Genomic DNA, 26,950 nt, shown 5'->3' with positions numbered 1-26,950 from the left:
AAAATTCTTAGCATAGAGCAGGGCCCATATTCTACCCCCATCCCCCATCAGTTATATAATTTCATTTTCTCCCAGGATCCTGTTATAATCATGGTTAGAAAACAGAGTACTGGGGCAGCTAGGTGGCGCAGTGAATAGAGCACTGGCCCTGGAGTCAGGAGGCCCTGAGGTCAAATCTGGCCTCCTACGCTTAACACTAGCTGTGTGACCTTGGGTAAGTCACTTAACCCCAATTGCCCTGCATTCCCCCCTCCAAAAAGAAAAAAAGACAGAAATCGAGTACCTGAATACTTATTCCTTCTCTAGGACAATAGGTCTATGCTTGAAGGTCACCTCTACAACATTGTCACTCGGAAGAGAAGAAATGGGGAAAGAGGACAAAGAAAAGAAGGATGTACTGGGCCCCAAGTCATCTGTTATATTGGTAATAAATGCTCAGAGATAAGATAGTCTAAGATGTTAGTGCCTATGGGTTGTGGACTGAAAGTATAGACTGAGCTATGTCATAAGCTGAAGCAGGTTACCTAGGGCAGGGGCTTTGGACTGTAGCCTAGGTTGAAATACCATAGGGCAACTATGAGTCTGGAATGGGTTCATAAAAAAAGATTTAGGATGGGCATTGTGAAAAAGGGGGGAGGTGGAAGTGAGGGGAAGGAATAGGTTGCAAAACCGGTTTTGCTAATAGCCTAAGAGAAAACTTTATTGCCAGAGAGCAGCTAGTTTTGAACTGGACTAATTAGGGGTCAGAGCCAATGAAATATGTGTGCACTGAGTATTTTAATTTTAAGTTTTTGCTCTCCTGGCAAAGGAAAATTTTACAGGTCAGGTGTTCTGGTGTGCTAGCACATGTTGGCTTATTTAACATTTTGTTAAGCAGGGCTGAGGTATCTTCTGCCCAACCCACAAAAGTATAAAGAGCCAGATCTGTTATTTGTTTTGGGATACCCACATTGTATAGGTCTTGTGACCACTCACAAAGGATGCTTGCATCCTCGGAAAAAGCTATTTCCTGACCTGTAGCCCTTCTTATGTACCTCATTCTGTCTTTTTCTCTCTCCTCTTGCTTTAATATTTAATTAATAACTTTAATATTTGTTAGCCAACAGCGTCATTTTGATTCCTTGCCTTGGCCCTGTGCTGAGAAGGGAAGACTATGTTTAGAGGTATGATTTTCCCATACGATTCCCAGTTGACCAAGAAACAATAATCACCTCTGTAAGCCACAATTTTCCCCATAGGCCTACTAGCTTCTCTTTCTCCAGGCTCAGAAACAGGAAAATAATGGGTGTTAGAAAAATCAGCAGAAATTAGAGACGAGCTAAGAGGAGAAACTTGCTCACTAGGATTGAGTTTTAACCTCTAGAGTTTTTCTCCTGAAATTAAATCTTACCTTCCAGCTATTAACCTGTTTCCAAACCAGTTTGGTCTGGTTGAAAACCGGATAAGTAGTAACTCTATACTTGTGGATAATTCTTTAGGGGGAGTAAAGGGTTGGAAGAAAATTCAAGTACATTTTCTTAAGCAATTTTGTAAACTTAAGATAATTAGGATAAGGTGTTTTTTTTTTTGGTGAGACTTCTTGAACATTTATTATCTATAGAAATGAAAGCAAGTTTGTCATTACCAAATACAGTTTTTGCTCACTAGACAATAAAAATTCACTGATAAGTTGGTTTTTTCTTAATTTAATTAAATTTTTTTGGTGAGTGATTTTATTATGTTCTCATAGGTTTGGGGATAAAAGAGAGACCATAGAGATTATCTGCTTTAACCTCCTGAATTTATTGATGAAGAAACTGAGGTCTAGACCAACTCAGCACTGAGTGCTCACCTTGTCAGAGTTGGGGTTTGAACCCAAATCCTTTCACTCCAAATCAAACATTCTTTCTACTGTACTGTGGCATGGCTGTTTTAGGTATTGGGTGCAAGTGCATAGTGTGTGTATGTATATATTCGTTTTAATAATGCCCTTCCCACCGTCTAGTGAATTGGCTACAGTTCTATGCATATTTACCCTACAACCAATTGGACGAAAGCCAATCATGTCATTACTGATGGCAGAATGCCCAGACTGCCTTAAAAAAAAAAAAAAAGCATTTTCCTGGCTGCTAATTAAGTTTCAGGAAAGAAGATGTTACCCTTTATATTAACAAGCATGTTGAAAAGGCTGAGGGCAGATATGTTAGAGGCAATGTTCTTCCTCTTAGGATTTCATGATTAAATCCAGGAGTTTCTACCTCCTAAACTTAGAATGGGTGTAAGTTTGTTAGTGCTAAGTTTTTGGAGTAAAGAAAATCAGTGATTCTTGCACGTGTTGTGCCTCATACCCTGATCTTAGTTTATATTGCCTCTTCTTATTCCTTTTTTATTTTTTTTAGGGTTCTGTATATTGGCTTGGCCTGCAATACCGCTCGTTATATTTATATCTCCTATTTGGAAAATGCTTGGACTGTTCTCCCAATGGAAGTCCTTCAAGGTAAGAGACATTTAGAATTAGGAATCTTCTGCAATAAGCTAAGCGCCTAAATTATTTATCTACTTCACTGAGCCTTGATCATTATAAAGTTCAGCAGCTCTGTGTATCTGACTAGACAAAGGCAGGAAGAACCCACTGTTTTATATGATTTTACTGTGGTTGCCATGGAAAAGGTTGACGTCAGGGGGCTGGTTCAGCAATTGCCCTGAATACTGTTCTGTTTGTTGATCTAAACAAAGCTAAATGATCCACACCCTTGTGATTAAACAAAGACTGGGAAGCTCTGGGCAGTAGACAAAGTCTATAGGTGTAGTTATTGTGTATGCCCTCATCTGAAGCAGCTGACCAGTAGTTTTACTGTTCAAAGAGAGTGAATTGAACTTGAATTATTTTGTTTTATTTTATTTTTTTGCAGGGGGGGGGGAGGGCAGGGCACTTGGGCTTAAGTGACTTACCCAAGGTCACACGACTAGTAAGTGTTAAGTGTCTGGTCCCAATTTGAACTTAGGTCCTCCTGACTCCAGGGCCAGTGCTCTATTCACTGCACCACCTAGCTGCCCCAGGACTTGCATTATTTTAAAGGGTTAAATGTACTTAGAGGAAAAAATTTCCCCTCCCCCATAATTTTTCACCTTATGCACATAAGTATTATTCATTTCCACCTGGTGACTTATAACTAAAATTTTAAACAGAAAATTAATCATGTTTCAATTTCAGCCTTTTATTTACCTTACTTGAAAATAGTTCTAGCCTAGATTATCTTCTTTGATTCGGCATACTGTTTTCTCTCAAGATATTTGACATGAATTAGCTTCCAATTGGAATCTAGGAGAAACTGGCTTATAACTCCTAAAAACAGGAAGGAAGGGAGGATGGGTGGATGGATGGAAGGAAAGAAGGAAAAAAGGAAGGAAGGAAAGTTGGGTGGTTTACATGTCATTTAAGGCTGAACAAAACACTCAGTCATGTGATATTGAAGATTTATTCAGAGGGGACCCTTCTATCATTCTCCTCCATAATGCCCTATGACAAAATTTCCAGGGAGCTTTTTGCGTGTTTAAACATCATAGCATCCCAGATCTTGAGATGGAAGGGCTCTCAGGGGCCAGCAGACACAACCATATCATTTTGAAGACGAAGAAGCTGATGCCTATGAAGGTTAAGTGACTTGCCCAATGTTACAAAGGTACTAAATGCCTCATAGATGCTATCTTCTCTTTTCTGACACCGCTACCACCCTAGTACAGACCCTCATCCCCTCACTTGGGCCATTGAGGTAACCTGCCCATTGTTCCACCTGCCACGAGTCTCTTTCCGCTCCAGTACATCAGCTATCACAGTGATTTTCCTGAAGTGCAGATGTGACCATATTTATACCACCACCCTCTCAATAGACTGCAGTGGCTTTCTCTCACCTCCAGGATCAAATATAAAATCCTCTGTTTGGTGTTCAGTGCCCTTCATAACCTACCTCTTCCACTTGTCCAGTCTTCTTGTACCTTATACCCTGTCTTGTACTCTGTGACCCAGTGATTCTGATGTTCTTGCTGTTCCTGGAAAAAGATATTCCATCTCCTAACTCCGGGAATTTTCACTGGCTGCCCTCCATGCCAGCAATTCTCTCCCTGCCCTTCTCTGCCTCTTAGCTTCTTTTAAGTCCTACCTAAGATGTAGGGGTGTTCAGGGAGGGCTAGCGCTGCTGTTCTGAAGACTTGCTGAGCCTTTCTCAGGGCTGCTCAGCCACCTCTGGTGCCCACCTGTTACCCAGCTCTCACCCGGGGCTCCAGTAAGCTGTAGCCCATGCAGCTCCACAGCCTGGTAAAATGCTTCAGCAGATGGGCTAAACCAGGTTAAGGTTAACCTGGGCTAAACCAAGCGATAGGCCTCAAACCTGCCAGTGAGTTAGGGTGATGTCTACTCCAAGCATGTGAAGACTCCCTCCAGTGGAAGAGATGGATGAGACCAATTGTTCTGATGGCCACAAATGTGGCAGAAACAGGCACTGTTGATTTCTTAGAGCGTGGTCAGACATCAAAGATGCCAAGGTCATCCCCTGCATCCTGGACCATCATCAGTCATCTTGACTTTTGTTATACAAAAACACTGAATTTTGATGACTCTGGAAAAGAGAGAGTGAAGCTGACAACTTTGCACAACCCCACCTCACTTGAATCTGGTTCACAGATGAATCAAGTCATAATCCCATGATGTCATTGGTCCTCTTCAAAAATGAAGGATAAAAAACAAATAAACAAAAAATTACCAAGGGCAGCTAGGTGGTACAGTGAATAGAGCACCAGCCCTGGAGTCAGGAGGACCTGAGTTCAAATCCAGCCTCAGATACTTAACACTTACTAGCTGTGTGACCTTGGGCAAGTCACTTAACCCCAACTGCCTTGCATTCCCCCCTCCAAAAGACAATGAAGGATAAACAATAAGATCCCTCCTACAGCAGGATGTTTTTCCCCATTCCTCTGAATTCCAGTGCCTTCCCTTCATTGACTGTTTCCAATTTATCACGTAGCTTGTTTTTACATAGTTGTTTGCATGTTTTTTTTCCTCATTAGACTGTGAGCCCTTGGTGATCAGGTACTCCCTTTTCCCTTTCTTTGTATCTCCAATACTTAACACAGTGTCTGGAACATGGTAGATGCTTAATCAATATTGATCAACTCACTGTCGACTGATTTATTTCTGGTCTTCTGACTCTAAAGCCGGCAGGCCCAATATTGTTAGTTGGCTTGCCATTTGTATATTGATTAACTGATTTGCCTTAGAACATTAGAACCTATTCAGTGCCTACAAGGACTCCTAGAAGGCAGAGATTATAATTTTTTTTCCTTCTTCAGGACTTTCTACCCTTAAAAAAATTAACAATGAACTGTGTGAGGAGGGATAACTTTATTATATTAGTCATGAAAGGTGAATAGCCTCTTCCAATTTTACTTAACTGATGTAGGCAGAGAATAAGTAAGGGAAAAGAAATATGCTGTGGTCTCTTGGTTAATTTCTCACTCAGATTTTTTATTGGGTATTTTAGACTGCTCACAGATACTGTTTTATAATAGTAATATTCCCAGTGGGATACCTAGGGTCCAAAGATAAGCTTTTGTTCAGTGATGAATCAGGGAGGAAAAAAAAAAAACTTTAAAAAGGAATTCTTGTTTCCTACAAGAAGTTACATTTCCTCCCCCCCCCCCTGGATTTCAGTTTATAAATAGTGGGGGGTGGGGAGTTGGTGGTATCATTACCTCGTTCATCTAGTACCAGTAGAACCCCACTTAATGACTCACAGCAATTAAAAGGAGGTTCTTTGAATATGTAGAGTCAGATCTTAGCGCTTGCTGATTCAAACAGAAAACTCCATGTGACAGCTTTCAACAAAGCCACTTGTGTCTCAGACTGGACTAAATGGTTCCATTCCCTAAAGGACTGAGGGTGGACCCACTTGGCTGAACCAAACCAAACCCTCAGACTTCCTTTGATCTGATGATGACACCATGGAAAGTTGTAGGTCATCTATCCACAGCATGAGTTGTGGGACTACAGTAGATTTTTTATACAGAGGTTAGCAGAGTTGGTCTGAATTGTCCCTTCGTGACAACCATTGCTTAACTTTCAAATCCCTTTCAGACCTGTTATTGTTACTTTTGTCATTGTTGATCCATAACAAATTTCTGCATTGTAGAGAGGCAGATGCCAAATAGTAGATTAAGAACTTGCTCCAGAGTCAGGAAGGTGCTGGCTCCAGCCCTGCCTCTGGTACATAAAGGCTGTGTGACCCTGGCCAAATCACTTAACTCCTCAATGCCCTTGCTAATTTTTCTAAGACTGAAAGTTGCTGAGTAGGTTTAGCTTTGAATTGGTAGGGGAACCTTCCTTTTCCATCAGTTTTCTAGACCAATGAAATCACAAATCATATTTTTCTTTTTTTTTTTTCCTTTTTGGAGGGGGAAGGGCAGGGCAATTGGGGTTAAGTGACTTGCCCAAGGTCACACAGCTAGTAAGTGTTAAGTGTCTGAAGCCACATTTGAACTCAGGTCCTCCTGACTCCAGGGCCAATGCTCTATTCACTGTGCCATCTAGCCACCCCAAGTCATATTTTAAAAAATAGTTTTAATTAAGATTCAGAAGAAGCAATTGAATATGAACAAATCCTGTATGTATTTCAGCTTTAAAGAGCTCCCCACCCCATTCATTGGGGGGGGGTGCCCCTTGCATCTTGGCTTATGATATCACAAAGGTTATCTAAACAAGAAGTCATGAAATATCAGGAGTGAATGACCAGGTCATGAGAATTCCCCTATGATCACTACTGGGAGATACAAACATTATTTTCCCCTGGCCTTCATTCCCATATATCCTGCATATTTGAAGCTCTAAAAATAATTAGCTAATGGTACTCATAGTCCTCATTTCATTGTCACCCCTCCCCCCATGCAAACACTACAATAATTGCAGTGAGAGCATACTGGTTTGGAGCCATAGAACCTGAATTTGAATCTCAGTTCTTCCAGTTATTGCCTATGGGTATTAAGGACCTCAGTTTCTTAATCTCTAAAAGGAAGGAGTTTGACTAAATCACTTCTAGGATCCTTCCACCTCCAGATATATGACCCTATGATCTGATGAATTAATGTCCCAGGAGATAGTGTCTGGAAATGGTGAAAACTAAAGATCTATTATAGCTATCAGTCAACAAACATTTATTAAGCTCCTACTATGTGCCAGACACTGCTAAGTGTTGGTGATACAAAAAGAGGCAAAAGACAGTCTCCCACCTTCAAGGAGCTCACAGTCTAATGGGTGAGACAAAGAAATAGCTATGTACCAACAAGCTATGTACAGAATAGATAGGAAATAATTAGAAGAAAGAAGGCACTAGAATTAAGGGAGGTTCAAAAAGGCTTCCTGTAGATAAGAATAGTCAGTTTTCAGATGATGAAATTAAAGCTATCTATAGTCATATGAAAAAATGCTCTAAACTATTGATTAGAGGAATGCAGATCGAAACAACTCTGAGGTGCTGCATCACGCCTATCAGATTGGCTAACATGACAAAATAGGGAAATGATCAATGTTACCAAAGATGTGGGAAAATTGGAACACTAATGCCTTGTTGGTGGAGTTGCTGAACCAATCTAACCATTCTGGAGAGCAATTTGGAACTATGCTCTAAGGTCTATAAAACTCTGCATACCCTTTGATCTTCAATACTACTACTAGGGCTGTATCCCAAAGAGATCATACAAATGGGAAAAGGACCTACATGTACAAAAATATTTATAGCAGCTCTTTTTGTGGTGGCAAAGAATTGGAAGTTGAGGGCATGCCTATCAATTGGGGAATAACTGAACAAGTTGTGATATATGAATGTGATGGATATTTGATCTAAAATCCAAAAGACTCATGATGGAAAATGCTTTCCACATCCTGAGAAAGAATTATGGCGTCTGAACACAGATGGACGCATACTATTTGCTCCTCTCTTTGTTGTTATTGTTCTCTTCTTTCTTGTGGGTTCTCCCATTGGTTTTCTTCTTTACAACATGACTAAAGGGAAAATATGTTTATTATGAATGTATATGTAAAGTCTGTATCACATTGCATGCCATCTTGGGGAGGGGGAAAGGGACAGAAAGGGAGAAAATTTAGAACTCAGAATCTTATGGAAATAAATGTTGAAAACTTTAAATAAATACATTTTTTAAAAGAAATTTTAAAAGGCTTCCTGTAGAATAGTTCAGACTTAAAGGAAGTCAGTGAAGCCGCAAGGTGGAGATGAGGAAGGAGAGCATTCCAGGCATGGGAGACAGCCAGAGAAAATGTCCGGAGCCAAGAGATTGGAATGTCTTGTTTGTGGAGCAGTGAGATGGTCATTGACAGTGAAACCAAGAGTGGATGAGGTGTAAAAAGACTGGAGAAGCAGAAGAGGGTTCTGAAGGACTCAGAATGTTGTTGTAGCTGCTTCCTGTCCCCAGCTGCCACTTGTTGACTTTTAGTGTTCCAAGGTATGTTCCAGATTACCCTCTACTTCTGTTACCTCTTGTCAGTTTTTCATAAGATTATATACTTAGAGGCACATGTAACTTTTGAGATTATCTAGTCCAATCCTCTTACTTTTCAGATGAGGAATTTGAGGCCCAGAGTTTTTAAGTGACTTGCCATGAGATCTTATAGGTAGCAGACCTAATATTTGAACCCTTGTTCTACCATGTCACTCCTTCAGGACAGTGATTCTTCTCAGGTAGTTTGTGTAATAATTGGTAGGTGAGGATTGGGGAGGGGAGGGTAGGGGGTAGAGGGGGATAAATTTTTCTGCTGCCTTGGACTCTGCTCTTAATAGGCAGCTCACATGGGGATAAATTAAGGGAATCTGGGGACCCTGAAAATAGTCTTTCATAGTTGCTGATATCTTATTGACAAAGTCTCATTTTTCAAACAAAATTTCTCATTATCCTTATATTATACATTTATTGTTGCATAATAAATGTTATATAATAGCATTGATTGAGAAGGACTAAGGCTTCTCTCATTGTCTTCCCACATCCAGTGACTCATAGCACCTTCTTGCTATAGGCTAGAAGACAGTTAACATTTAAGTGCCTAGGGTATACTCAACTATGTACTGGAAACATCCAGTAAACAATATTAAAGGAGTGAGCTAATGGAAGAGAGGAGGCCACTAGAGACAAGAAAAACTTAAGTACCTTTAGCTAGAGTCAGGAATTTAAAGTTTGATTTGATTTGATTACTCAAGTCTCTTGGCCACCTACATTAAAAGCAATGATTATTCGCTACAGGCCCCTGCTAGCAGGAATGAGCCAATCAAAGAGCATCTAAGGAAAGTTATTCTTGCTACTTAAAATGGATTTGTGATGAGGAAGGCTTGAGTCAGAGAGGCCCCTTTCCAGCAGGGAGGTTACTGCAACCAAGGGGATGCTTGCAAGCTGCTTAAATGAGTGCTTGGGGCAGTGGTGAGTGAAAACAGGCTCAGCCCCCAATTCTTAATACCATCCACTAAGGACAGTTTCTCTGTAGGACACTGATGCCATTACTAATACAGGTTTCAGGATCAGTGGGAGCAGGGTTAAGATTTTGCTGAAATATGGTTTTTTAATGTTAGCAGTAGGAGGGCTCCAAATGACATTTATAAAGCATTAGATCCATCATATTTAGCATGCTCATTCAGGCCAAGAAGAATCGTGTTTTCTTTGCTATGCCATATTGGAGGGCATAGAGAGCTCTTAGGAGGATTGCTGTTCAACCCACCATCCCTGACAATTGAAATTCTAGCCATGATCCATGTCTGTTACAATCCATATTGCAAAGTGCTCAAATGCTGCTGTTGCTGCTAAAGGTCTGTCTCAACCCTCTGTTGGCAGGCAGCCTGCATTTTAATACACAAATGGGCACATGCTCTAAATGCAGCTGTCCAATTAATAACTGAAAGAAAAGGGAATTGCCCTTATGAGCTACTCTTAAGAGTAATTTTCTCAGTATCATCACCGTAATGCCATATCAATATACATAAAAAATAATACAGGCTGACCCTGATCAGTAGATATTCTTTTGTAGCTAATAAAAGTCATGACGTAGTTTTAATTTAAAAAATGAATGATTATCCTTTAGGACCCATCTCAAGCTTCAATTCCTCCATGATCCTTTTCCATTGTATTCCATCCAATGCTAATCTCTCTTTTCTAAACTCCTCTTGCATTTACAATCAGGACCACAATGTTCTCTCATTGTTTTATGAATCTTAGTTTTTTTCCCCACTTGATTCTAAGCTTCTTGAGAACAGTGATTCCTGCCTATACTTATGAGTGCCCTAGTATGCTGGGAATACAGTAGCTGTTCAGTAAGTACCTATTGATTGACTTAATAGCTGCTTAAACTCATCAGAATAACTGATTTTTAAAATAATTATCACAAAAGATCCTTTGCAGATACCCGAACAAACACACAAGTTAATTCCCTGAAAACAGTTTGTTAATTGTTAGCAGAAAGAGTGTGTCTTTTCACTTCACTACTATGGCACAATACTTCCATTAGGACAAGGACTACCATTACTTCCCTTCATACTTATAGGGCCTTGGGGTTTAGAAGTGCTTTTCAAGAACTTTGTACACAATTAGAGACATGTGTGTGATGTGTGATGACTAACTTTGATAGACTGGGCTCCTCTCAGCAATGCAAGATTATAAAACCACTCCAAAGACTCATGATGGAGAAGGCTATCCAAAGAAAGAACTACAGAGTCTGAATGCAGATTGAATTAATTACTTGCTTTCTCTCGTTTTATTTTGTTCTGTTCCTTCTTTCTTGTTGTTCATCCCATTGGTTATAATTCTTCTTTACAACTTGAATAATGTTTAATGTGAAGGTATTTGTAGAACCTATATTGGATTGCATGCCACCATGAGAGGAGAAGGAGGAGGGAGGAAATGGAGGGGAAGAAAATTTGGAACTCAAGGGATTATGCTGTAAACTAAAAGTAAATAAATAAATTTAATGTTAAAAAAAATAAGTGCTTTTCATAGATTATCTCATTTAATTTTCATAGCAACCCTGTGAGGGAGGAGTGATTATTATTCCCATTTCACAGTGGAGGAAACTAAGAGGTTGAGCTATTTGCCCAGAATCTACTACCCAGAATTGATGACTGTTAAGTAGATAGTTCTTTCTTATGGCATGCTGCATCATTGACTATAGTATTTCATGAGAGTTTTATTGTTTCTTGCTGTTGACTTTATTCATATGGTTGTAGTAACTGTGTATAGTATTCTTTTGGCTCTGATTTCTTCATCCTGAATCACTTTATACAAGTATTCTCATGTTTCTGTGAGGTTTTCATATTTGTGATTCCTTACAGTGATGTAGTTTTTCCATTACATTCATATGCCACAATTTGGTCAACCATCCCTCAATTATCAGTAACACATTTTATTTTTGGCTTTTTGCTAACATGAAACAATACAGTTTTCTGTATGTTTTGGTACACATGACTCTTTTCTTACCATCAGAAACCTTCTTCGGTCAGAGTCCCAGGAATAGCATCTCCTCAAAAGTATAATAACTTGCGTGATTCAAAATTATTTATTAGGATGACTGAACCAATTCACAGATCTAGAAGCAGGGAATTTGAATTCCTACTGTTCCACAAGGCCTTACAACATTGAGTTTCTCACCTTTGCCATATTTTTGCTTAGTGAGCAGAGATGAGGTAATACTTCATTGTTATTTTTAATTTCTCTGAACATTTTTCAGAGTATTACTGAAGGTTTCTATTTCATATTTTGAAAACTATATACTTTGTCCTCTTGTCTATTTGGAGAATGACTTTTAATTTTTTAGATTTGTGCTACTTCCCTATATATTTTTAGGTATTTAACTTTTATTACAGATTTAATGTAAAGATTTTTCCCAATCCATATCTTTTATTCTGATTTTGGCAGCATTGATTTTATTTGTGCAAACTTTTAAATTGTATATAATTGTACTATATCTGATTTTGATTTTTCCCTGATATATAGTTATGACACATATAACCTTCCCTGCTTTTCTAAAAATTTTTGGAATGACTTTTTATCTTTAGATCATTTGTGCATTTGGAAATTATTGTGATATATAATGTAAGATGCTGTTCTCAAACTATTTTTAGTCAAGTTACTTTCCAGTTCTCTCATAAGTTCTTGCTGAATAAAGATTCTTATGTTAGTAGTTTATGTTCTTTGTTTTGTCAGCTGCTGTGCACATTTGTTTCTAGGTCTTGCTTGTCTAGCCTATTTTAGTAGCATACTTTTCTATTTTTTATTTAGTACCAGCTAGTTTTTAATAGTGGAAAAGTCCACACTGCTTTCTCCTTTAGTAAAAATTATATCCCTTGATGTTCCTGACCTTTTATTCTTAAAAACAATTTTTTAATGTTTTGTTTAATTCAATAAAATACGTCTGGTTATTTGAGATAGCACTCAATAGATTTATAGAATGACTTAAATAGCATCATAATTTTTATTATATTGATGTGAACATAGTTAGTTTTTTACTTTTTTAAAAATTTAAAGAACAGCATAAGTATCTTTACTTTAAAAAATCGAGCTATAGGGGCGGCTAGGTGGCACAGTGAATACAGCACCAGTCCTGGAGTCAGGAGGATCCAAGGTTTGGATTCAGGGTTTGGATCCAGACTCAGATACTTAACACAAAAAAATAGCCGTGTGACCTTGGTCAAGTCACTTAACCCCAATTGCCCTCCAAAAAGCAAAAAAAAAAAAAGGTTTAAAAAAAATCAAGCTATGCCACAAACTTGAAAAATAAATCTAGAAATAGAATCCTGACTAAGACAGGCTCTAGGCAAAGTTTTTAAATTGCTTTGTCTCCACAATGAGATTCTTAACACAATCTCATGTCTCAAAAGAGTACCTCATTTCAGTTTAGAGGCAGAGTAGTAGAACAAGACATTTGCTTTTTTTCAGGTACAGTTATGAATTTATGAGGGATGACAATACAATTCTTATTTTAACATCTACAAAATGACTGAATACATAAAAATAATATTAAAAATGTATCTTACTGCACACTCTGCATATTATCTCCTAGATCAGGAATTCTTAACCTGAGGTCCATGGATAGATTTCATGGGGTAGGTGAAATTGAATGTGGAAAAAAATACATCTTATTTTCAATAATTTCTAACTGAAATTTAGTATTTCCTTCAATTATTTAAAAGCATTATTTGGAGATGGGGTCTGTGAGACAAAAAGTTAAGATCCTCTGCACTAGACTATTTTGTTGATCTTGTCTGCCCTAAGCCCCTTTATGTAGTATAGATACTACCTTGCCATTCCGTTATAAGTCTGAGTATCAATTATATAGGAACTATCTGACATTTTTGGCTCATAATGGTCTCTCTGAAAGAATCATTTCATTATAATTCTCTTGTGTCTTCCCCTCCCTTCTCTTTCTCCCCTTCCTTCTCTTCTCTTCTCCTTTCCTCTTTTTTCCTCTTCCCCTCCCATTTTCTTTCCTTCTCTCCTTTCTTTCCCTCTCTTCTCCTCCTCCTTTGCCTCTTGCCTTTCCTCTCTTCCTCTGTCTCTCCTCTGTTTCTTCCCCATCTTGCCCTCTCCCTTTCTCTCTTCTCTCTGTATACTCATGTTTACATGTGTTCGTGTGTATCTTTCCATGTGAGTTGAAGTTTATAGAACTGATTCAGAAATTCAGGTCCCATTCCCACCCTCCCACCTCTCCTTTCCCCATCTCTCTCCTTGTCCCACTTATGTATTTATTTCATAGAATTTAGGAGTTGGAAGATACTTTTGAGGCCATTCTTAAACAGCAACCCACCCTTACTGGAATAAGCACCTCTGTACACCATAGCTGAGAAGTGGCCACCTAGCTTTTCCTGAAAGCCTCATGAGGAGTAATCTACTGCCTCCTGAGTCAGATTAGGCCACTTTGGGATAGTTCTAATTGTTACAAAATGTTTTCTTATTACAAACTTAGATTTGCCTCTCTTCAGTCTCTATCCACTGCTTCTAGTTGTGCCCTCTGGGGCCAAGCAGAACAAATTTCATTTCTCTTCTAGTGGTGGCACTTAGTACTTGAAGATAATTATCAGGTCTCCCATAAGTCTTTTTACCTATAAGTCAAACATCCACCGTTTTTAATTCACACTTTCACATGGCATGATCTTGAGACCTTTCATCATCCCAGTTGCCCTCCTCCGGTCTCTTTCAACTTATCAATCAATCAATCAATCAACGTTCTTAGAAATGAAGCATCCAGAACTGAATATAGTGGTGGTCCAGAAGTGTTCTAACCAAGACAGAGAATGGCAGGGCTATCACCTCTCTAGGCCTGAGGGCTATCTGGCTTCTCTTAAGGTAACCCACAATCATATTTGCTTTTCTTGCTGCTACTTAATTGACTTTTAGTAAATTTATATTCCATGAAAACCCCAAATTAGTCTAAGATGAATTACAGTATGGCCATGCCTCTCCCATATTGTACTTGCAAAGTTGATTTCTTTTAACCCAAATGCAAGGTTTTATTATCCTTATTCAGTTTCAGCTTATTATATTTGGCCCAGCATTTTAGCCTGGCTAGATTTTGGGATCTTGACTCGGTCAAGACTATTTGACGTCATCTGCCAATTCAATAAGCATATCATGTCTTTTTTTTTTAAAGCAATTGGGGTTAAGTAACTTGCTCAAGGTTACACGGCCAGTTATTTCTGGGTGTGGTGTTAAGTATCTGAGCCCAGGTTTGATCCCCAGGTCATCCCGACACAGGAGCTGGTGCTCTTACTTGCTGAGCCACCTGGCCGCCCCTAATATTATGTCTTTATTTAAAACATTGATAGAAATGTTAAGCATCATAGGCCAATCATAGATTCCTGGGGCATGCTATTAGAGACCTCTTTCCAAGTTGAATGATTTATTAATGATAACCCTTTGGCACTGATCCCACCTAACTGTAAAAAACCAAAAACCAAACCCACAACAACAACAAAAACCCCAACTATTTGAAAAAATCTTTCAACATATCTAGTCTTATAAACTCTCGTCTTGCCTGTAAGAAAAACACGAGACTTTGGCAAATGCTTTGCTAAAATCAAAGTGAACTACATTTCTAGTGTTCCTGGGTTAGTGTGGCTTGTTGATGAAGCTGGTCCTCTGTGGTCACCATTTTCTTTTCTAGGTAGTCATCATTCCTTTCACAACTCATTCTACAATTTTATACTCAATAGAAGTCAAACTCAAGGACTTTGTTTTCAGACTTCATCTTCTAATGTTTTTTTGAAATCAGGAAGAAAGTTGCCCTTCTCCAATCCTGCATTACTCCTTTCTACCTCCCTGCTTCTCTTGGCATTTAAATCTCTTTCTATCTTTATTCTCTAGCGTCCAGTCCAAAGACCATCTTCCTTGGCAAAGGAAAGAAGCAAAATAAGAAGTGAGCAATTCTCCTTTCTCCCCTTTGTCCGTTTTTATCATCTCATCTGCTCTGATCACAGACCTTAAGCCTTCTTCCTTTTCCCTGCTATGACATATGCTTTAAAAAAAACCAGCAACAACACTGCTCTTTATATCCTTCTTTTTCTTTTGCTTAGGTTGTAATATCTATAGATCTTCCAACTTCAAGCCACACCCAGTACATGGTTGCCAAGTCTAATCCATTTTTTTTAATCAAAGGATTAGACTTAATTTGCTTGGTCCCAGGAAACAGAACAGAAAATAAAGTGTAGGTGTGGCAGAGGCAGATTTAGGCTTGATGCAAAAAAAACAAACACAAAAAACTCCAAATTTCTACAAATTAGATCTCCTTTTTTGCTAGTGGGGCAGCTTAGTGGCATAGTGAATAGAGTGCCAGGCCTGGAGTCAGGAAGACTCGTCTTCCTGAGTTCAAACCTGACAGTTACTAACTGTGTGTCCCTGGATAAGTCACTTAACCCCATTTGCCTCAATTTCCTCATCTGTAAAATGAGCTAAAGAGATGGCAAACCACTCCAATATCTTTGCAAAGAAAACCCCAAAATGGAGTCATGAAGAGTCATACACAACAGAAATGGCTGAGCAACAATAAATTTGAAAGTAGATTCCCCAGCATTTACTGTTGTAGATGGTATTCTTGGCCATATATGAGTTGGATTAGATGGCCTCTGTAGTACTCTGAAATTCTCTGAATTCCATCTTCCAAGATTGCTTATGCTATAGGATACAGGAGGTGCTCCTTACCAACAGTATTCCCTCTCAGTGTGCATAGGGTGATTGCTGCATGTAAAATGACCAGCATATAATCAGTAGTCCCTTTAATTTATTATATATCCACCAAGGAAAGTTCTGATGTTGTTTCTATAGTTGTTATCTGAAGGGCCTGTATCTGTTTGGGACTTGGACATTTGGTCTCATAATCTGTTTTTTGTCTCATGATCTGCCTTTGTAAGCAAAAGCTTAGTAAAAGACCAGCCTCTGACAGCTTGCTGCACACTGGGTGGGTCTGGCAGGGGCTGCCTTCCCCAACATTCTGTAGAAGCCCCGCATGGCCTGAAATTATTGTTCGTTGGGTCAGTGGTTTCTCTTAGAATAAAATTCATTACAACTAATTCTGTGATCACTGCATGAGGGACTGAATAATTACATACCTTATGTTCAGAGGGCACAAAAGACAGCTTCGTACAATGGTAGAAAGGTCACCGAACCTGACTGACACACGCTATACTGACGATGATTCTGGGAAATCCAGCTAATGTCTCTGTGCACCGAGACAACTCCCTAAGATTATAGATCACAGAGAAGGTAGATTCCTCACCAGCAGTTCCCCATTCTAATGTTCTGCATTCAAGTCTCAGCCTTACCACTAATTTTCTGTGTAATTTTGACTAAATCACTTGAGTGTCCTGTGCCTTCGTTTCCTCATTTGTAAAATGAGGGGTTGGACATACTCTAGACATACTCATATCTAACCTGAAGATTTTGTGATTTCTAAGTCAGCAGTAGAATTGGGAGGGGAACAAAAATCTATTGCCCAATCCACCAGCCACAACCCTCCCCATGTGTGATTGCCAAAAGAGCCATTGTCCCAGCATGAAATTGACATACCTCCTCAGGAGTACAGGTCTCTTCTTGCTAATATGAAGTATTTATTGCATTAACATACTCTTTATAGGCCCAATTTGCATTGTTGTGAGATGGTTACTGTTGAATCAGGAACTAATATTGGCATGTAAGTTAAAGGAAATATTTTCCCAGCATATAAAAAACTTAATAAATCCCACCTGATATTTTAACAGCTAAGAGAGGAAAGGGAAGCTATGTAGAGAATGAAGTGAGTGTGTTGACAGATGATGGCAAGATGAATATTATTTCCACCCTTGTTGGGCCAGATAGATTCTTGCTCATTAGCCATTGAGCCAAGCTATTTCTTTTGTGGAAAACAAGACAAACAAGTATTTAGCATTTCACATAGGGTGGGTTTTTATTGGTCATGGTATGTTTTATTGATTTCAGGCACAATCAGAAACTAGTTGTTTACACATCAAATGCTTAGGCTCTTGACAATGGTAGTCTGCATATGTGTCTGTTTTCTTCCCATTATGTCTCTAAGTTAATCTTCAGAACAAGCATTTAGGAAGAAGACAGGAGTTGGGTTCTGAGCTTCCCTGGTTCATTTAGTCTTTAAATTGTTATCTGAGGATTGGTAATGAAACATTTATTTGCTTCCTGAATTGTGTTTGCCCTTTGTTTTCAAAGAGGACCATGGCATCAGGGAAATGATGAAGTGACTTGCAGTTGACTTTGATTTAAGTGAGGGAAGGCTGTGCAAGGTCACCAGCATCACTTTCTCCTCCAGAACCATCTGGATCCAGTGACCAGATATTCATCAGGATGACTGGAGATGATCCAGGATGCAATGGGAGACCCTGGCCCTTTCAGAAAAGTGATGAACTCAAAGTGCAAAATAAGACATTTTAAAAAAATAGTCAATGTTAGAATTTGTTTTTCTAGACTATGAATAAATACAAGAATTTTATTTTTCTTTCTTTCAGTTTGTGGAGAGTGTTTGGGGGAGGAGGAGTTAGCTATGGGGTTAATAAAATTTTTTAAAGGTAAGAAAAAAGGATCATTAAAGCCTTCTTTAAAATGTGCAGAAGAAGATAGAAAGGTCAGTAGCAAACAGACAAGTGAAACAACTTTGAAAATAGCTGTTGACTATATTGAATTGCTTGCCTTCTCAATGAAGCAAGGTGGGGAGGGAGGGAGATAATTTGGAACTCAATGTTTTTTAAAAAAATATTGGAAATTGTTTTTGCATATAACTGGGGGAAAATAAAATACTAAAATTTTTAAAAAGAAAATAACTGTTGAGTTTGTTGTATTCTTGAATAGAAAGAACATAGATTCACAGCTTGCATGGGCAACCTTTTTTTCCTGTTCTGCTGTGTATTTTATGTAAATGTTTGGCTTATTTGGTATTTGTTAAGTTCAGAATTTAACAAGTAAATTATAGTAAAATAGGCAAAAAATATTGTATTTTAAATGTAGAATTGTCCAACTCCCAACTAATGTTTGGGAGATTAGCCTAATCTGGAACAGTGCTTCTCAATCTGTTGGCCAGCAGACCTCTTGGAAGCTTCTAGGCTATTTCTAGCTATTTATGAATCTATGTGGACACCAAGCATAATCTTTTTGAACTTTTATTTGGCTGTAACAAACTATGCAGCATGGCTCAGTGTAATAAATAAGTATATATTCTGTAGGCAGAATAATATCTTGCAATATAAATATTATTGTTTTTCAAATATATATGGATGCATCTGATTAATAAAATAAAAATTCCAGTAAAAGTGTTGCTAAAGTATAGAAGAAAAATGTCATTTAATACTGCTAGTCATGACAGTTAAATGGTTTTTATTTTTATTTATTTACTTTTTTTTGGTGACCTTGGCACCTAGTGAAAGGAAACTGGTCTAGCCTAGTCCTTGAGAGTCAATTGGTGGTTGTATATTTGTACTGATAGCTGAGGGCACAATATTCTTAGCCTCTCTTGTCCTCAAGAATTTTAGTCTGTCCATCTGAGAAATTTAAAATCACAAATTTACTAACGTCACTGAATCAATTAGCATCCTTATTTAAACACATTCAATATAATTATCTGCTACTTTCTCCCACTACTGTAATGAGGAAGAAAATACCCTTCATTTTTCTTTGTGTTCTAGTATATGGTGTCTTTCGCCACTCGTATTACGAACTGAAGTTGTTTTCAGGTGGCAACATTAAAGCAGTTGTTTTTCTTCATAATACAGAATCACCTCCAGTGAATTCTATTTCATTGTCTTATCGTGGCATGGAAGCAAAGCTGGGTTCTCAAAGGTTGTGCCCATAGAAAGACTGTAAGTTCTGGCCATTTGGGGTAGTGGGAAAACTTCTGACTGGGAGTTAACAAAACCTGGATTTGAATCCTGACTCTGCTACTAATTTTCTGTTTACCCTTGGGCCTCAGTTTCTTTACATGTGAAAATAGACATAGGATTTATTAAGCACTTACTGTGTGCCAGTCACTGTGCTAAGTGCCAGGCATATAAATGAAAGCAAAAGAGACAGTCTTTGCCCTCAAGGAGATGACATTCTAATGGTGGCAGACAATACATAAGGAAGTGTTGGGAAAGGTGGGGAAGGCAGGATGTGAAACCTACAGGAAGTGACTGTGGCATGGAGGTTTGATTCCCCAAAAGACAAGGCTCACCTGTTGGAGACCAGAGGATGCCAGAGAAGCTCAAAGAGGGAGGCTCTGTTGAAGTGGCATTTCTAAGCTTGAGGTTTTTTGGATGGTCCTGGCTAAAAGACTTGTGTCCAAGAACCAAAGTAGCCAAGTTCAGAAAGGCTTATCACAAAAACATTGGCCACCAAGTAGTGAATTTTGTTGTCCAAAGGAACTTGGTCTCCTAGGGCATGTAACAATAATGATCTGTGTGAATGGAAGGACTATCCTTCCCATTAGAGTTCCAGTTATTTGAAACAAAAATTGAAGGATTCTGGCACTGGAAGAGATCTAAAAGATCTAATTCAGCCCCTCACTTCACATGTGAGAAAACTGAGACCCAGAGGAGAAATGACTTGTCCAGGATAATACATTGCTTTTTTCTCCTGTCCCACCCTTTCATATGGTTCAAGTGTCATTTTGCCCTTGTAGATATTGAATGAGTAAATGAGAATGCATTTATTGAATGTTTACCATGTACAAAGAACTGAGGAATAGTGTTAGATGATGAGGGTCTGTGGTGCCCATGTGAGTAGAGTGAAGGGGATGAACATGAGATATGTTGTGGTGAAAAAATCAACAAGAGTTAGCAACTGATTGGTGATGAGGGACAGGGAGGAATTGAGGATACTCCCAGGTTATCAAGGTAAGTGAACTTATCCACAGCATTCAGAACTTCTCTATTTGCTGTAACCAGTGTTTCCACATATGGATGGTGTGGTGGTGGCTGATGGAGCAACTGTGTTTTCTTGGTGTTAATTGTTAGGCCAAATTAGCAGAAGCAGCAGAGAATCAATCCATACTTTGCTGCATCTCAGCTTCAGTGACTCAGATTCAGATTCAGCTGCACTGCACTGAGTGCACAATCATCTACAAACACAAAATCATGCACCAACACTCCCTCTACTTTGGTCTTGTTTTTGTAGCCTTTGCAAATTGAAGAATTTACCATCAGTGCATTAGCTGACCTTGATGCCGGGTTCATTCTCATTGAAAGCATTTGACAACATGGCTAAAAACATCATTTTAAAAAGCATGGGAGCAAGCCCACAGCCTTGTTTCACTCCATTGGTGACTAGGAAGGCATGAGAGCATTGTCTATTATCTAGAACCCCGGCAAGCATGTTGTCATGAAATTGACATGCAACACTGATGAACTTCCTTGGGCAACCAAATTTTGACATAATTTTCTATAAGAACTCACAATTAACAGTATCAAAGGCCTTGGTAAGATCTACAAATGTGTACAGACCTCTGTTCTATTCCTGGCATTTCTCCTGGAGTTGTTGGGCAGCAAACACCATATCAACTATTCCTCGGCCCTTTCAGAAACCACACTGGCCCTCAGGTAGATGACCATCTTCAAGGTGAAAGATCAGCCTGTTAAGGAGGACTCTGACAAGAATCTTGCCAGCATTGACTAAGAGAGAGTGTACTTTCCAGGGATGTATACATTGAGAATAAGGTTGATGCACGCATTGCCAGAGCTAGCTCAGTGTTTGGGAGCCTCTGAAGGAAAGTATGGGAGAGAAGAGGCATTAGAGTGATTACCAAACTGAAGATCTTCAGAGCCATTGTGCTGACCTCATTGCTGTATGCCTGTGAAACCTGGGCAGTATACTGAAGCCGTGCCAGGAAACCAAATCGCTTCCATTTGAATTGTCTTAGGAAGATTCTGAAGATCACCTGTCAGGATAAGGTACCAGACACTGAGGTCCTTACTCGATCTAACGAGCTAAGCATTTATACTCTGCTTCAGAGAGAGCAACTCCAATGGGTTGGCCACATTGTTCAAATGTAAAACTTGCTGAAAAGACTGTTTTATGGAGAACTCACACAGGGCAAGTGTTCACATGGTGATCGGAAGAAGCGACACAAGGACACTCTCAAGGTCTCGCTCAAGAACTTTGAAATTGTGTAACATGGGAGACACTGGCACAGTATGGTGTGCCTACATCAGAGAGGGTGCTGTGCTGTATGAGCAAAGCAGAATTGAGACAGCTTAAAGGAAATGCAGGATGCACAAATTCAGTGTATCCATCCCAAGTGTTTACGTGAGCTATTGGTGCCCGACCTGTGGTAGAGCCTTCTGAGCTCAGCCACAATCGGATGCATTGAAACTAACATAGTGATGTCATTTTGGTCCTCTGTGAGAGTGAAGGACAGCAACTCTAAGGTTATAAACCTGGGGAGTGGAAGGAAGGATGGTTGGTACTCTTCACAGAAATAGGTACTGTTCAGAAGAAGATGGAGTTTTGGGGGAAAATAATTATTTCTGTTTGGGGCACATTGAGTTTGAGATGCCTTTGGGGTCAGCTTGTTTGTAATGTCCTTTAGGCAGTTGGTGATAGTAGAACTGGAGCTGAGGAAGATGAGTTGGGTTGTTTCTATTTATCTGGAGTCATATACATAGAGATGTCAGAGAAACACATGAGAGCTGATGAAGTCTCCAAGAAAGAGAGTGTTAAGAATGGGAAAAAAAGGGGCTCAGTACAGAGCCGTGGGGTATACTGACAGAGGTTGTGATATGGATGCTAACCCAGCAAAGGAAACTGAGATGGAATGGTCAGTCTTGTAGGAGAAGTACCAAGAAAATAGTTCATGAAAACTCAGAGAGGAGAGTCCAGGAAAAGAGGTGGGTTACCAGTGTCACATGATGCAGAGAAGTCAAGGAAGTTGAGAATTGTAAAAAGGCAATCAGATTTGACAATTTAAAAATCATTGGTAAGTTGAGAGAGAGACAGATGTGCTTATGTGGAATGATAAGGTTGGAAGCCCGGGTTGCAAAGGCTTGAGGAGTGCCAGAAGTGGAGGCAACAAGAATAGAAACTTTATTTTTTTATTTGAAATTGGGCTATGAGCAGGATGAAAGATACAGGAGGAGAACTGGGACCAAGAGGATCAAGGGAGAACTTTTTTAAAATGAGGAGACTTGGGCATGTTTATAGGCAGCAAGAAAGGAAGATAGATAGGGAGAGGATGAAGATTATTGAGAGCTGATGATTGTGGGGGCAAAGTGTTGAAGGAAGTGTAAGGTGATAAAATCAAGGATAAAGTAGAAATCCGTGTCTCAAATATGACTACATGAGAAGAAAAATGAATGAGAATGAATAAAGAAATACTCTTAATGGAGAATTATGGAGTGACTAAAAATTATGATACCTTGCCCTTGCATTGAAGTTTTTTTTGGGGGGTAGGGTAGGAAGGGGGGGGGTTGGACCAAACCTGTGAATCTCCTTTTCTCTTAAAGACCAACCTTAACCCCAGAGCACCCTGGCTGACATTGATAGGTCAATAAGATTGGTTCAGAATGAATGTAAATAGCAATTTTTCTGTTTTGCCCAGAAACCCTGAAGGTCTTCCCCTCCCAGATCTATTTTGTTCTTTAAAGAGGCCATTCTTTGCTTCAGTTCTTAATAAGCCTTAATCACTGAATAATCTTTGCCGAGGTCAAACTGAGACCTTAGCTTGAAAATGCCAAGGATCCCCACTGTATCCTGGGCCATCTCCAGTTCTGATCGATCTATCTATCTATCTATCTATCTATCTATCTATCTATCTATCTATCTATCTATCTATCTATATCTATATCTATATATATATCTGGCCACTGGACCCAGATGGCCCCAGAGGAGAAGGTGAGGCTGGTGACTGCACAACCCTCCCTCACTGTAATCCAATTCACTTGCATGTCATGGCATCACCTTCCTGAGGTCATGGTCCTCTTTGAGAATGAAGGACAAACAGCAAACAGCAGTAGCAGCAGTGATTCCATTGGTATAGGGCACTTCGAGGTGAAGCTATTTCCTCTATCAATGCAAATAACAGCAGGTTAGCTCCTTTGAAACCCACCATCTTAGAGAATTGCCCAAGGCACTGAGAGGCAGTGACTTGCCTAAGGTCTCATAGCTAGGACGTATCAGAGATGGAACTTGAACGCATATCTTCCTAATCTCCAGACCAAGCTCTCTGTTGAGGTCTAGGGGTGCTGGTACCCTGAAATTCAAGGGCAAGTGACATACGTCCTGCCTCGAATGAATTCGACCCAGCCTTCTTTCAGCCAAAGACAAGATTTATTAGAATACAGGTCAGGTGGCAAAGATTTTAAGAATCCACCCAGTTTTGACACTTGAATTGACAAGTGGGCCAGACTGAATTTGAGCATATCTGTGACTACAAATGGGCCAGACTCTTAAGGAGTCTGAGCATTTGTATCACTAATGCAAGTGGGCCAGATTCTTAATGAATCTGAGCAATTTAATTGGGGGTGGGGTGGGGCAAGATGGACCTTACATACAGAAAGACCATGGGAAGGATCAAGGAGTGACCAGTTTGCCTGGGGAGAATAGGAGGTAACTGAGAAGGACCTGGAAGGTCCTGGTGCCCCAGGCAAACACTAGGGACCTGGTCTTGGAAGGGGTCTAGGTGGAATCTAGGAGTGGCAGTCTAGGGTGGAGCCAGGTGCAGACCCTAAGGGCCATGATGCCCATCATTTCTATATGCTATAACATGCTGCCTGCTATTGGAATTAATTTGTTAATAGTTAATTATTAAACAGTTACTAAGCAAGTTTAGTGGGTCATATATTCAATGTTAATTTTCTGATAAATGACATTTAAAAATATCAATATATCTTCTCAATATCTGCAGCATAAAAAGGCTCCTAGATCTGTATAAGATTTCTCTCATTCTCTTGCACAGTTAGGCAGTTGGGTCCACTGCCTGCCAGAGAAAAATAACTTACTACCTAACTGTCCATTTTTCTTTTCTAAAGCTTTAGTCTCTCCTTTCACTTTGCATTATCTATACTTATAAATCTCAATCCTGGAAGAGAAATAATTTACCCATTGCCTCCAAGACTGCCATGTCAGAGTTCCTTTCAAGTGATAGAGTTCTCAGTTACCTAACCAAGACAGTAATTTGATCATTAAGTGTTGGAAATCAACTGCAAACAATCTTTTCTAATGGCCACTTAATATCAGTCATCCATTAAGAGTAAATTCTATCTTCGGTTGCTGATAAATTTTAAGTGGATTTGAAATTCACACTGAGTTATATCACCCACAGGGTGTTTTACTGTTTCTCTTAAAGGCAACCAACTTCAAAAATAGTTTTATTATCTTTGGTGAGAAAAATCGTGTATATCCAACATTCCACATTTAGACAAAGAACCTTATTTCATATATACTGATAGCATACATTTAAACTTCCCCTTCTATATCATCACCCACGGGTATGAATTTATTACCCTCAAGAACTTTTAGTGATTCTACATTATTGCCTGCTGAGAAAAAGACAGAATTACTTAGGAGTGGCATTTTAGGCCATCCACATTCTGACTTTTCCTTTCCTGATGTTTCCATTCATATATTCTACAATCCAGCCACATGGAATGATTCATTGTTCCCCATTCTCATCTTACCCACTTGTGCCTTGATGGCTTTGTGGATTCCATTCTCCAGGTCTGTATTGTACCCTCTCCCCCCCAACTCTACCTAGTGAAGCCCTTTCCCATCCATCAAGGTCCAGCTTCAGTACAATCTCTTCTTGGAAATCACCCCTGCTTAACCCAAGCCACATGGCTCTTCCCATCTTTGAATCTCTTATGCTACTTTGTTTGACTTCACTTACATACTTAATCATATTCTAATCTAGGGGTGGGGAACCTGTGGCCTAGAGGCCACACATGGCCCTCTAGATCCTCAAGGGCAGCCCTTTGACTGAATCCAAACTTAGAACAAATCCCCTTAATAAAAGGATCTGTTCTATGAAACTTAGAATCAGTCAAAAGGCCACATCCAAAGGCCTAGCAGGCCACAATTTCCCTACCCTGTCTAACCCCAAATGGGCTCACAAAGAGGCAGACACAACTGAAAGGACTCAGCGATGACAGATTTGTGTTATTTGATTATTTGTGCACATGTCTCATTCTCCCCTCATGTGGGCTGTGTCATTTTCAGTCCCCAGTAGCACAGTGAAGGTAAGATCAGTAAAATTAATGTTGAGTTCACGGTTACTTTTCATATAGGTCTATGCTGTTTTTTGGAGGCTCATGCTTTGCGTAGTCCTCGAGCCCACAGTTAATCAAATAGACAAATTGTACTGATTTCCATTTATGAAGTATGCCAGAGAACATCTCAGATATTTTTGGTTTAGAAGTAATTTATTTCTTTGGAGACATTTTCAAAGTCAACCAAAAGCATTTGGTCTGGTTCTTGCCCTAATATGACTCATCTCAATGTAGTACAGTGGGAAGAACAGTGAAATTGAAGGGCTGAAATTGGAAGTCACAAGACTCCAATTGGAATCCCGGCTCTGATGCTTTTATGCCTCTGTGACCTTGGGCTAAATATTTAACCTCTATTCAGTTTCCTCATCTGTAAAATGAGGACATTGAGTTAGATGACCCCTAAGGACCTTTTAGCCCTAGCTCTAATAATCCTAGGACCTGTTACTTTTTGCAAATTGATTTCCAGTGTATTGACTTTGAAATCTCATCGATTATTTGATTTGGAAAAGCATTAGGATTGGCAAAATGGTGTTAATAAAACCTCTTCACCTTTCCTACAGAGATAATGTGGAGAAATAATTATTTTGTCTTTTAAAGCCTTGTGCTACCTAGAACTTGAACAATATTTGAATACCATGGAGAATACTTATTTGCTGATCATTCTTCATCCTCTTATCAAAAATAATGAAGTTATTCCCACCTTTGCTAAGTTATGAATACAGACATTGGGGGCATGTTTGTAGTGTATTCATTTTACTCCTGAAATAGACAACCCATAAAATAAAAATTTAGAGGTATGTGTTTTGCCCAGGGATGGAAGGAGGATGTGGTTCATTTGTTTGATGATTTTCTGAAAAGTGAATCATATGTGAACCATTTTTGCCTAGGTGTTGGACACCTTCTAGACAATTTTTGTAGCTTTCAGCCTTTGACAAAAGCAGTAGTGTATTTAGTATATGTTCAATTCAAAAGAAAAAATTGTAGTTGTGACTAAACCAGTAGCCCTTGGCAGTCAGTATTTTTAACCAAAAAATAATGAGATTTTACAGTCTGGCCAATAAAGGATAATTGCTTAGCAATGATACACTAAATCCATTTTTGATGGTTGGTGCTGAAGACTGCTGCTCATTTTTTTTTCAAAATTTATTGATATCTTTTTATTTTTAAGTCACCTACATTTCCCCATATATTTTCCCCATATATTC

The 26,950-nt window shown here is 39.2% G+C and overlaps 1 protein-coding gene across 3 annotated transcripts in view; it reads left to right on the top strand.

Moving 5' to 3' along the window:
• The window catches only part of MFSD6 (major facilitator superfamily domain containing 6), a 96,308-nt gene that overhangs the window by 55,733 nt on the left and 13,625 nt on the right, over positions 1–26,950 (top strand). For 2 of the 3 annotated variants that reach the window (XM_069070201.1, XM_069070202.1), the window contains exon 3: positions 2,379–2,476. In XM_069070201.1, coding sequence (XP_068926302.1) covers positions 2,379–2,476 — 98 coding nt within the window. Of the gene's footprint in view, positions 1–1,483; positions 2,258–2,378; positions 2,477–26,950 lie in introns of those variants that run through there. The other variant, XM_069070203.1, reaches the window with a different exon arrangement.

This window comes from Petaurus breviceps, unplaced genomic scaffold (assembly GCF_028583685.1).
Source record: "Petaurus breviceps papuanus isolate PSGF00001 unplaced genomic scaffold, PetGlider_PUasm1.0 90804, whole genome shotgun sequence".
In the NCBI taxonomy this organism is placed as follows: domain Eukaryota; kingdom Metazoa; phylum Chordata; class Mammalia; order Diprotodontia; family Petauridae; genus Petaurus; species Petaurus breviceps.
This window is presented reverse-complemented; position numbering and strand designations above follow the sequence as displayed.